A 12,750-nucleotide genomic window follows, 5' to 3' on the forward strand; every position below is an offset into this window, starting at 1 on the left:
CTTTAAAGGTTGTAAATGAATACCTAAAGAAAATATTTTAAAGCCTTACATGACCTATATTGCTTTCCCTGTAGTATAAGTTTCTTCTATGTGTGGATGTACTTTGAAAAATGCATTTATTTGTATTTCTCTAGTTTTAGTTTGCTTTTTCTATTTTTCTTAGGCTCGGCGCAAAGAAGTTTTTATCCAGGAGCGATATGGAAGATTTAATTTGAGCGACCCATTTCTGGCTCTTCAGAGAGACTTTGAGGCAGGTGCTGGTGATAAAGAAAAGAAGCCAATATGCATGAACCCTCTGTCCATTTTAGAAGCTGTTATGGCTCACTGCAGGAAAATGCAAGAAAGAATGTCAGCTCAGTTGGCCGCTGCTGAAAACCGACAAAAGAAGGTATCCTGCTATTGACTTTCTCCTTTTCCCTCTCCTGATTTGTTCTTTCATGTCACTTTTTTAGTTTGCATCTTTGTCTTGATTGACATTACGAGTGTTAAAATTTTGCCACTTTATTTTCATATGGGGTAAGGTGTTGTTTTCTGGTGATATTTTGTATGCACACTTCATTTGTTCTGTGAATTTAGCTCTGTTCATGGAAAAAATTAGATATAAGTAGTGTAAGTTGATACAGTGGGTATATAAGTAGGTAGCTCAGTGTGACCTCAGATAGCATTATCACAATATATTTTTAAACCAATACCATTGGAGCCTTGAGGATCTATTGTTATTTTTGTTCTAACCTGAATAAAGTAATTAATTTATTTTAGTTTTACATTAGGTGGCTCTATTTCTTAAATCAGTAAAAATGTTTTATAACTCTAAAAATACTTTTTTGCATATTCAGAATGTCTGCTATAAAAAGAATCATTGTGGAACAATTACATTGCAGAAAAAAATGCCAAATGGAAGATAAAACAATATCATTTTGAAAGTGAATGATTGGTTGGTGGCATGTATTTCACCAATATGTAAGCCATATGCTTCTAAAACATAGTTAAATGTGAACTTTTTGGGGAGGGGTTTCTGAGACGAAAGAGAGGAAGCTGTCATATAAAGGACTAATCTAGACAAGGTATTTTTGAATAAATAGAAAAGAAAATGCTCTATATGTGTTTAATCAGCTTCACTGGGTATAAGATGGATAAAATGCCCGTAGTAGACACTGCTGTGATACAGCTTTTTAGTGACAGTTTTACATTGACTTAAAAACCCCCAAACCACAAACAGGCTAAGTCAATTGTCATAAAATTGATTTTGGTAGTGATTGCTCTTCGGGAAAAAAACATGCATGTGAAAGTGCTGGAAGTTACTGGAAATACATGCTTAAATTATACAAGCAGACTTTTTGTTGTTACTTTAGCTCTGTTGTTTAGTTTAGTTTAAGCATCATTGCTCTGTTAAAACTTTAGGAAAACAGATCAAAAAAAAGGATATTATTAGGCTTTATGTATGATAGTTAAGTCTTCAAACAGTTTAATGTGGAGTGAACTATTACTGGTATGAACCTCACACTTCTTTCTGAGAACTCTTAAGTATTTTTTTTTCTCATAAGCTTTTTCAGTAAATATAAAAACAGGAAAGGGCAAGCAAGCTTACTTCTTGCGACTGAAAAAGGATATGGGGAAAAACCCTGATACATCTGCCAGGACAGTTGAATTAGTTTTTTGTTTCAGTGCATGACCACAAGTCTCTTCTCGTGCCTAAATTCTTTATCTATCTCTGGCTTTTATTATATGGACAGATACATGTTCCTAGGATAGGCTTACATAGTAAGAGTATGTCAGTATATGAATATGTAAATTCAAATTTACAAATTCAAATCCTAATTTTGTCTTTTTTTTTTTTTTTTTCAAAGTCTATTTCTGTAAGTGTGTTTGTACAGGAAAGGATGTTTTTTTCTTTTGCTTCCTAGGGGAATACATGAGCCTTTTTTTCTTTAAACCTTTATTTTAAGGATGTGAAAACAAACTGCATGTTTCAAAGTGAGCAGCTGTGTGCATGACTCTCTACTGAATTACATCTTCCTCTTTTGAGCTCCATTAGAAATGCTAATGGATAAGACACTCTTAAATTCCTTGGGTTTGTGGCAACGGATGACATATCTCTCAATCACCTACACTCGTTCACAAACCATTCATTCAGTGTTTCACCTGCCTTCCATTCCACATTTTTCTGTCCTTCATCTCTCAAATCCTTCTGTTGGAGAGGGTAATGAAGGTGTTCTCAGGGACTTCGAAAAATGTTTAACAAGGTAGGGTGACACAGTGTAAGAAAAAAAAAATCAGCCTTGACAAATGTGAAATTTGTCAAGCCAGCTGCACCCTGTCCCTCCAAGAGTGATTCCTCCTTCTATAAATGTGTGATGCCTCTATCTTCGTGTTTGGAATTGCTTCACTGTCCCACTCTAAATAATGAAGTCTGTGTACAGCTGTGTTTATTTTCTCTGGGTATTAGTGAACTTTAAACAGACCCAGAGTGAACTCTTACTTTGGGGGGGACATAATATCTGTGAATATAATCACCTCAAAGGTATTCTGTGAATAAAAATTTTATCTGATCACCAAAAACAAGGCATACAAATATACCAGTGTGTAGAAAAATCAAGGAGGTGCACAAAGGACTGTAGATCATAGGCTTATGATATACAAACATCTAATTCTTAGATGTCATCTGCTTTGTGTTAAGTCTCCATCCTCTTCCATCTCTTTGAGTGCTTTTCTAGGAGCTGCTGGGAAAGTTAATTTTGAGTTTTCCTGAGAACACAAAACAGATCATCAAAATGACAGTTCTTGATTTGTTGAGAGTTTGCAGAGGAGTTAGTATTGGGATGCATGCTCAAACAAAGGCAAGCGTGGGTTGGATAGGGCCTGTTGGTATAATTTATTCTAACCTTGTGCTTAAAGCAGATTATCATCATCATCAGTACATCTGGTCATCTGTGAATTTGTCTTGCTTAGTCATGAAAACTCCCAGGAATGGCAATACTGCATCTTTTCTGCACTGGTGTCCTTGAGAAGAACTTTTTCCTGTAACTGAGCCTCTCAAAGGGCAAGGGTTTTTTTCTGTAACCTTTTATTATGGAGCCCCACCTGCCATTACCAAGATGAATTTGACTCTTGTCATCACTGTAAGGGTCCTTCAAAAGGATGTTGCTGTTAGATTACCCGTCTATTTTTCACTATACTATGCAAGCCAAGCTTCCTCAACATTTTCTTACAAGGCATGCTGTCTCTCACCTTTGAAGGGCCTTGCTGGTTGTTTCGGAGACACAATATTTTTTCTGAGTAAACTTTTTTACCCCTTTTCAAATCCTTCTTGGACTCATTTCCAGATGTTTATATTACAGATATCCTACAGTGTAAGCATATAGTAGATTTTACAAAAATCATGTTCTAGTTAGTTCATAAACTCATAAATAATTGCAGCTAGTTCCAAATCTGTCATCTAAAGGAAAAAATGCCATGTAAATATTCAGAGGTTTTTCCTATTCAAGATGTTGCAGCCAAAAGAAGAACAAGAGGGTAAGAGAAGGCATAGAAGACAATGTAAAATGAGAAAATAATGCTGCTTTTGTATATTCAAATCAAATAGAGGACTTACATTTATGTTAGGGAGCCTTCATTTAGATGCAGTGCTTACAAATAAGGTATTATAGTAGTATGGTAAGCTGATTTCACGCCAGTTAAATATTAAAATCTGTTTGTAATTATTTGGAAGTAATGTAATTTCACAATACTTAATCTATAGAACAAGAACCTCACCTGAAAACAAAATAGCAGAATAATAAAGTATAGAAAGTTTAGAAATCGTATACATTTCTCATTATTTTTGTACCTATTTTAACAAAAAAGAGATGGTTGGATGCTCCATTTGTTTTGAAATTCTAGTGAACCATGCAAATGCTGTTGTATCCTTTGAAAACACAATGAAATCATTGAGAAAAAAATAAGGATTTTTTTTTCGCTTGTGAACTTTGATTGGAACCATTCCTAAGTACACTGTCATTATAATCTTTTGTTAATTTAATTTGCAGCTGTACTTCCATTAACAGAACAGAAGAGATGTTGCTGGTGATACAGTTTGCTTAGCAGTGACTGATAATGCCATACCTTATTTTTACCCTTTCAACCCAAACCATTCTATGAGTCTGTGATACTGTTTTTAAGAAGGGGTGGGAGTGGTTTTGTGAAAGGCATTGTACAGAGTGTCAACCTGGGATAAAACTCGAAAACCCCAGTGCAGCCCCTATGCTGCTAAACAGCATAGTATTTGAAGTATTTTGAAGTATTTGAAACCAAGATGATGTTTAAACTGTAGGTATCATTTCCCACAATGATTTCATCCTCATGTAAAGTGATATATTACTGTATTTTTGTATTGCTTTTCTAAAAGAGGATCTGTGAATAAAATCATAAACAGTAGGCAAAATTAATCAGAGGCAATGGCTATATGATTAAAGGGAAAAATTATTCTTATCCAATATCTACATTTTAGGAATAGTTCTTTGATTCTAGCTTATACATCACTGATGTCAATGAGACTTCTCACTGTTAGTAAATACAGGAAAATATTTGTGCTTGTGCCAAAAAGTTGTCTTATTTATAAATGTTAAAACAAGATACAGGATACCTGTTATGTTCATGATGGACTTAATCTCCTTCAGTTGGAGGAAGACAAAACCTAACCCCTTCATTTCTGTCCTCAAAGATTTTTTGCAAAGCTCATCTCTTACTTGTGTTTGCTTCCTTTACTGAGATGACTTTATGTTTTGTCTTATGTCAAATTTTTGGAGAACAGGTAGCTCCATCATTTAAGAATCACAAGCATTTAACCTCTTTGGGGAGTCTCTCTGTTGTCAGTGGAGGAAATTTAAAGAGTTTACTTCTTTTCTAAATTGCTTTACTGAAATGGCTCTCTCTTTCTTTTGACTGTGTAAGATTATATTCACTTGTGTTAGATATCACAAATCACCTTCCTGGGTTCATTTTAGTCATACTCTCAAAGATTAAAATATCAGTGTCAGCTTAATACTAGGTTATTATGAAATGAGAATTGTTAATGAGAATTATTTTCTCTGGTTTCTTACAGTTGGAAATGGAAAAATCTCAGTTACAGAGTCTTGAGCTGGAGCACAAAAAGCTGTCTGCTCGCCTTGAAGAAGAACGTGGAAAGAATAAGCATGTAGTATTGATGCTAGTAAAAGAGTGTAAGCAGTTGTCTGGCAGAATTGTAGAAGAAGCCCAGAAACTGGAAGAAGTGATGTTAAAATTTGAAGAGGAAAAGAAAAAGGCTACTGAATTGGAGGAGTCTCTTGCAGCTGAGAAACAAAGGAGTACACAAATGGAAGCTCAAATGGAAAAGCAGCTGTCTGAGTTTGACACAGAGAGAGAGCAGTTGCGTGCCAAGCTTCACAAAGAGGAAACACACACCAGTGACCTCAGAGAAGAAAGAGATAAAATGATCAAAATGATTGAGCAATTAAAAAAGGAGAATGAAAGTAAAGCTAATCTTTCTCAGAAGAATAGCGATAGGAGTCTTGTTTCTGTTTCGGTTGAAACAGAAGAGCCAAGTTCAAGAACTGTTGCTTGTCAAACAGAGACTGTAATGATGGACAGTAGCATAGAAAATGCTAAGAAGTTGCCTTTGACTGCCTCTAATAAGCCTTCTCCAGTGAGCCCACTAGTGTCTGGCAATTCAAAAATGAATGTGTGTGCCAATGCAGCATTTGTGAAGCCTGTCATTGATAGGCAATCTTCATCTAGTGAACTTGTGCTTCCCACAACTCCTGTTCTTGCACAGAATCAAAACAGAATTGAAGAAAATGGACCAAGTACTGGCTCATCCCCTGATTTACCAAGTAGCACTTCCCCTTTTTCAAATAGTAATTCCCTTTGCACCCCTACCACACCAACTGCCACAGCTCAGAATTCCTCTCTCTCTTCGTCTGTACACAGTTTGCATTCGCCATCTGCCAACACTACTGGCCATCCAGGCCTCAATCCCCGAGTCCAAGCAGCTAGATATAGATTTCAGGCGAATACAAATGATCAAGACCAAAATGGAAACACAACCCAAAGCCCTCCCTCAAGGGATGTGTCCCCTACCAGTCGTGACAACCTTGTTGCCAAACAGGCGGCTCGGAATACTGTTACCCAAGCTCTTTCAAGATTTACAAGCCCTCAGAGTAGCGCTCAGTCAAGGCCAGGGACATCACATTCAGTGGATGTTGGCAATTACCCCCCAGTTGGTAGAACGACTTTAAAGACTCCAAGTGTATCAAGAATTGACAGAGGAAACCCTCCACCTATTCCTCCCAAAAAACCAGGGCTTTCACAAGCTCCTTCTCCACCACACCCACAGCTTAAAGTTTTAATGGATAGTAATCGATCCCCAAATACAAGTGCAAAAACTGACAAAACCGTGACCTCACCTCTTTCAAGTTCACAACAAGGAATCAGGGTAATTAATGAGGAAATTATTTCTAAGTCCTCACCTCAGCTGCCACCAAAACCTGCTATAGATTTATCTGTGGCACCTGCAGGCTGTGCCATACCAGCCATAGCCTCATCTCAGGTGGGTGCCTGGCCTTCCCACTTCCCTGGACTGAACCAACCTGCATGTTCAGAAAATTCCTTTGTCATTCCCACCACCATTGCCTGTAGCTCCTCCATAAACCCTGTTAGTGCTTCATCCTGTAGACCATGTGATTCAGACAGCCTCCTGGTAACAGCATCAGGTAAAGGGATTGATATGCTACAAACTGTCTCCCTCGAAAAGAATGTTTTGGTTTTCTTATGTGTCTTGTTTGCTTTATTTATCTTGTCACTTTCTCTTTTATCCTGTCTAAAAGCTAAAATTTTCATTTTTATTTTTTCCACATTTCAGGGGCATGGGAATTCTTTTGCTGATTTAGTAATGTTATAAATAAGTTTGCTTCCTTAAGGAAGTCTCCATATTTAAGGCTTTTTTTAAAGATAAAGAGGACTAATGTTTAAAGTAAGTGAGCTGCAGATTATTAAACAAATTTATTTAAATTGTTTTTAATTTATTTTCGGTTAATGCTAGTATTTTGGACTTCAGAATGCTTTCTTAGTCTGAAATGAGGTTTTGAATATTACCTCTTCAGGGGATCATCCATGGAATATGTATTATTGATGCTGTGTGAATCTTTTAAAGAATAGGGCATAGCTGGGGCTATGGTATTCTGCAATGGCAGTAGATGATTGCACATTAAGACATGTAATAGCCTGTATAATAGTGCAGTTTCCTATATGTCACTACATGACCATAGAATATGTTTCATTTTTATTGCTGTTTTTCCGTAGTTCTTTTTTTGATTTCAGGCTTTGTTAATACTCAAGTATGGCATCTCACAGGTTTACTTCAACGGGTATAGGCACAAGTTTACTGTTGGAAAGTTAAAATCTAACTTGATAACCTTAGGTCTGGAGTCAATGTGTGTATCTGGTAATCATTTTGCATTTTTATGGAGACTTACTGATGTATCTAACGTGCCACCAGGTTCAGGAAATCTTCTTGATGGCATTAAAGTGAATAAAGACAACACTGATCTACTGATTCAGTGAATTGTAGATCTCCTATAAAGATTTTTAGCAACATATTTCCCTGCTGGGATCAGTAGCACTAGAACATTGGGTGGAAGCTCCTCTTTAGCTTGACTTGCATTGCCGTGAAAAAAAACAGGAACACACAGTTATGGAACACTTTGAACCTTAATAAGCATTGAAGAATGTTTGAATTATCTCAAACTTTGAGCAGTTAGTTCAGTTATGGTACTGCAGTCCCTCACAACTCCAGTCCCTGCATCATCATCTGTAGGGCATAAAAGCCATGCAGAGCTGCTCTGCTTCCAACACATAACCAACCACTTTCTGTTGCTAGCTGTACCACTGGCTAGTAAGTGGGTTGAACTCAAGCACCACTCCTGGGGAAGCCATTCCAAAAATGCTGTGTGGCAAAATATACAGGAGTGTAAATATAGGAGATTCAGGTTTCCTGTTATTAAGCCATTTTTATTCCCATTCCACTTCACTGAAGACTTTCTATATATGTATCAGGAGTAACCTAGTCATTCTTTTAACATTTAGTTGTCACACCATACTGTCAGAATCCTCTCTCCTGTCTGAACTTTGCCACAAAAGTATGAGCTCAGAAATCTTGTCCTTCTGTTTCTCTCCTGCTCCTCAGAATCAACAACATTAGGATTTGACAGCCTATTAGTTTGCTGGCTTTCATATGGATGTCCTGAATTTTCATCTTAAATTCATATTCCAAGATGAGTCTGATTGCCGTGTCAGATAGATCATTAGTCTCCCAGTATTTAAAATATTGTCAAAACTTGATTTGCCTTCAAGTGCTACTAAGCTTCATAACAGAATTTAAAAATTCTTTTTTTTTTTTTTAAATAAGATTTTTATAAACATAGAACGAATTACTGGAAAAGTCAGCTTCAAAGCAAATAGTTTTTGTAAGCTAGACATTGTTCTTCCACAAATCCCACCAGCATCAATTAAGTGTATGTAACAGCTAGTGTTACATTAATTACCTGCTATTTGGTAATAATTTAAGATAGCTATTGATTATTCTTTAGAAGAATAAATCTCATACCTTAAAAATGAGATTACCAGTGCTTTTCTTCATAACTGCATGTATTGTTTTTGCTTCAGTTGGTGCTTTGAGTTATTAACTTTTTTCTGAGGAGAACAATCATTCTTTTCAATCGGACTCTGTGCCCAAATATTTCATTGTGTTTCTTATGAAATGTGTCACCATTCTCAGAGAAAATTCTCAAAGAGAGGACTTGTCAAAAATTGTTAGGTTTTTTCATTTTTTAAGATTTCTTTCTTACTGTATTTCCCCTCACTTTTGTTGAGGAGGCATGGAAATGTTTGTTGATTTAATTCCATTATACTCCCTGCTCTGAACATTTGATCCTAGTACTTTGTAAGTGACACTGTTTTTTTGGGAATATTTGCAATTGCAGATAGGAAACTTATCCCATGACCTAAAGTTTGCTAAGAAAGATTGCTTAAACTCTACTTAGATGTATACTATTTTATTTCATTTTATTAATATAGAGATGTTATTTTACTGTCTCCTTTACTGGCTACATACAGTCTCAAAGAACCTTAATAACTTTATCTGTAATATTCACATCAATATTCAGGAGGTTCTTTGTGTTTTACCCAAAATAATGCTTATATTTTATTGCACTTCAATCTTATTTTCTTTATGTTTTTAAGGGAATTTAGTCCGTTTTGGCCAAGTGCCCTAGCAAACTGCAGAACTAAGTAAAATTAGGGCAACAGATATTATGCAAGTATGGAAAACATTTCCTTCAAAATTTTATGCTAAGAAAAAAACCCAGGTTTTATAAATATATATGGAAATAGAAAGTAAACCAAATTTAGTAACACTGGTTTTGTTAAGATAATGTGGTCAGGAATACCTGAATTTGTGCCACTTACTCCCTTTTTTCAGCTTCTTTTTTAAATATCACTCTTTTTTTGAGGTGAGAAACATCTAACAAACTACAAATACTGCGGAAACCTCCTTCTCATATCTGCATTTTCATGTCCTCTAGGCACAGAATCAGTTAGTTTTATTAATGATCTGGTTGATTTTAGTGTTTTATTTACTTTTTTTCAGAAAATGTTTAGAATTTCAGTTTTACATTGAGTTAAAGCAGTGCATTGTTAAATCTTATTCATGTTTTATTGAACAGTAAGTAGTGAGCTTCAGTCAGAATTTTTTAAATATTTTTAACAACAGTGCCAAACAATTTTGACATACTAAAAAACATTGGCAGAATCCTTCATTTTTATATATTTTGTTTGTCAACAAAGTCATGCATCTTTCTTCTTAGTGTGGAGTCAGAAGAATTGTTAATGACCTAGTCACTTAAGCATTTTATTTATTAATTTTGAAAGAGTTTCCTAGTTAGCTCAGATTGCTTTAGGAATATATATCAACAGCCTGATTTTCAGTAAGGAAGTGTCTTGGTTCTAGGAAGAGGAACTATGAAAAGCAAACTTAAAATGGGGGCTCTGATCCTGTCACTTATGCATTCTGCTAAATCCTATCATATCTCCTTTTAGAGCTGGGCTGTTGTACCACATGTTGCTCTTTTCATCTCTGGTAGGAAAAGACGTGGGCCTTCATCATTAATGTTAAGCAGACCTCACATAGAGACGTTACAATGAACATTTATGGCCTGATTCAAAATCTGTGGCAGTGTTTTCATTAACTTCAGCAGCTTTTGAATCAGTGCCAAAATGCTTCTGCTCTGTTTGGATTTCTGCAGCTCAATGGCTGTGAGACTTCAAAATGGAAACAAATGTAGGCGTTTGGATTCTCATACCCCTGGGATTTCTGCTTTCACTTTCTTCTTACTTTTGTGCTTTCTATGTCACTCTTCAATGAAATATATTTTTTTTTATTTTGCTCATTTCTGTAATGATTGACTTATTCTCTCTTTACAATTGGCTTTGAAGATACAAGTGCGTGTGGCGGGGGGGGGGGGGGGGGGGGGGGGGGGAGGTGAAGGACTGATCCAGGCTCTGAAATTAACCATCTCACATTCTGAAGCTGATGCCAGAAGCTGTTTTTGTCTGTCCCTCTGCCCTTCATCAATGCATGCCATACAAGCTTTCACAGATGCTTCACATTTCCTTACGTTTTGCATCTGTAATGGTGTCCCTTATTTATTGGTATCTTCTAATGTTGGTGCATTTTGTTGGATGAATTGAATTTTATTATACTGCTTGACAGTGATAATAGAATGTAAATTTATGTTATTACTTATTTTTGTATCTTTATCAGTAGAAGGTTTTCATTTAATGGTAACCTAGTACAATGAATTTCATCATTGAATTGCAACAACATGTTTTTCTTTTCAAGGAGCTGAAATGAAAATTAAGATGTGACATAAAAAAATACTTTTCGTTTCAGCATTTCTCCTAAGGATGCCCCAAGAACAAGCAAACAAACAAGCAAATAAATGACATCAAAAATCGCAATTATTTCAAAAGGAAAGGAAACCCAAAATACTGTTCATATTACCACAATTCCAGTGTTACTTGGATAAGCAATTTTAGTAACTGTAGTGCTGCCTTGACAATATCCACTATCAGTTAACTACCACAAGACAGTAAAAACTACACAAGTACTATTACAAAAACATTGTTATGTGTATAGCAACAGCCGCAGCTCAGTTAGTTTCAAAGGATAACAAAAGGCTGGAAAAATAAAACCACTTTCACAATGGAGAGAAATACTGTGAATTTTCCTTTGGACCTATGGGAATTTTGTAATAGTTAACTGTTCCCAAATGCTGGAAGTTGAAGATAATAAATTTTTTTGCCACGTAAAGAGTACAGTTTACTTTGTGTGTTGCTCATTGGTTTGGGGTTTTTTAATAAACGTCAGAAACCCTCAAAATCCTCTGATTAAAAGTATTGGAGAAATAAGTATTACTAAGAGTGTTAACATTCAGAAGGTAGCTTCAGAATTGAAGTTATAAGAAGATGTATGGGGTTAATTTTACAATTTATGTTTGGTTTAAATTTGGATTTATAAGGTAACTTCACAGCTGCAGTGATGACTTCCGAATATGAAAAAAATAAGTTTAATATTAAGCTAATAATATTGGGAAAATACTGAAAATATATTTCCTTTAGATACTTAACTAGTAAACTTAATTTGAATTGACAAATTTAGCTTACTTTAGAAACAAATACGAACATACTCCAAGCATTTTTTGTTGGGTTGTTTTTTGGTTTTATTTTAACTGGAATCAAACTATGTAGTCTTCATTGGTATTGCTCAGATGATGAATTCTTGTGTCAGTCTTGATGTTAATTAAAATGTATCAAGACCTTACAAGGTACCCAGTCTATTGTTTCTGTAGGCTTCTGTTGGGAATTTCTGTATTTTGTTTTCTTTTCCAAAATGTGGAGCAGATCATCCCAGCTTGGTACTGCTACTACCACATACTTTTTCTAGTTCAAAATGTTGGAAAGCACTTACCAGCTTGAATGGAACTGAAGCTAAATGCCCTGCAGCTCTTCTTCAGTCTCAGGCATTGCAAAACTGCATTAAAAGCTGCATTAACTTGCTTTGTATCAGATCTCAGCCTCATATAGTAGCCTATTTGTGGCCACAGAAGACAAAGTTATTTATTCAAGAGATAAATCTAATATGTGTTTTCTAAAGGTAGTAGTGAAAATATGAAAAAAAAAAAACCCCAACCTTTCTCCTATTTTCTCTTGCAGTCTTTGATCAAGGAAGAATGCACAAAATATTCCATGCCTTATGCAGCAAACTTCATATTCTTAACAAAGTCCCTACTAAAGCTGATAAGTAGTCAACAGAACATTTAACCACAACTCCTCTAAGCTTTCAGAGTTTTGGATTGAATATTCTTTGTTAATGGCTTGAGTGACTTGAAAGCTTTTATACATGAATTTTATGTAACCTGTTATTCATTCCCATTGGAGCATTTTATTATATATTGTTTAAGTATCACTGAATAAAAGGAACATTACCTTAATGGAGAGTTCAATAAGAAATGTATTTTTCTGAATTATTTATGTAAATGATTTATACATGTTTTTTCAAACTTATTGAAAGGCACTTGAAGTCATTAAGGGCTCTCAGTGCAATTTATCTTTATAACTACACTTGAGTTCTATAAATACTAAGTATATAAATGCTAAAATCTGCACTTAGGAGAATAA

The 12,750-nt window shown here is 35.3% G+C and overlaps 1 protein-coding gene across 1 annotated transcript in view; it reads left to right on the plus strand.

Annotated features, from left to right (window-relative positions):
• The window catches only part of CTTNBP2 (cortactin binding protein 2), a 77,080-nt gene that overhangs the window by 27,202 nt on the left and 37,128 nt on the right, over positions 1-12,750 (plus strand). The window contains 2 exon segments of the mRNA XM_066183043.1: positions 164-388; positions 5,081-6,728. Of these exon segments, the coding sequence (XP_066039140.1) occupies positions 164-388; positions 5,081-6,728 (1,873 nt within the window).

This window comes from Chamaea fasciata, unplaced genomic scaffold, assembly GCF_029207755.1.
Source record: "Chamaea fasciata isolate MVZ Bird 193981 ecotype frontalis unplaced genomic scaffold, bChaFas1.0.hap1 SCAF_5, whole genome shotgun sequence".
Classification (NCBI taxonomy): Eukaryota; Metazoa; Chordata; class Aves; order Passeriformes; family Sylviidae; genus Chamaea; species Chamaea fasciata.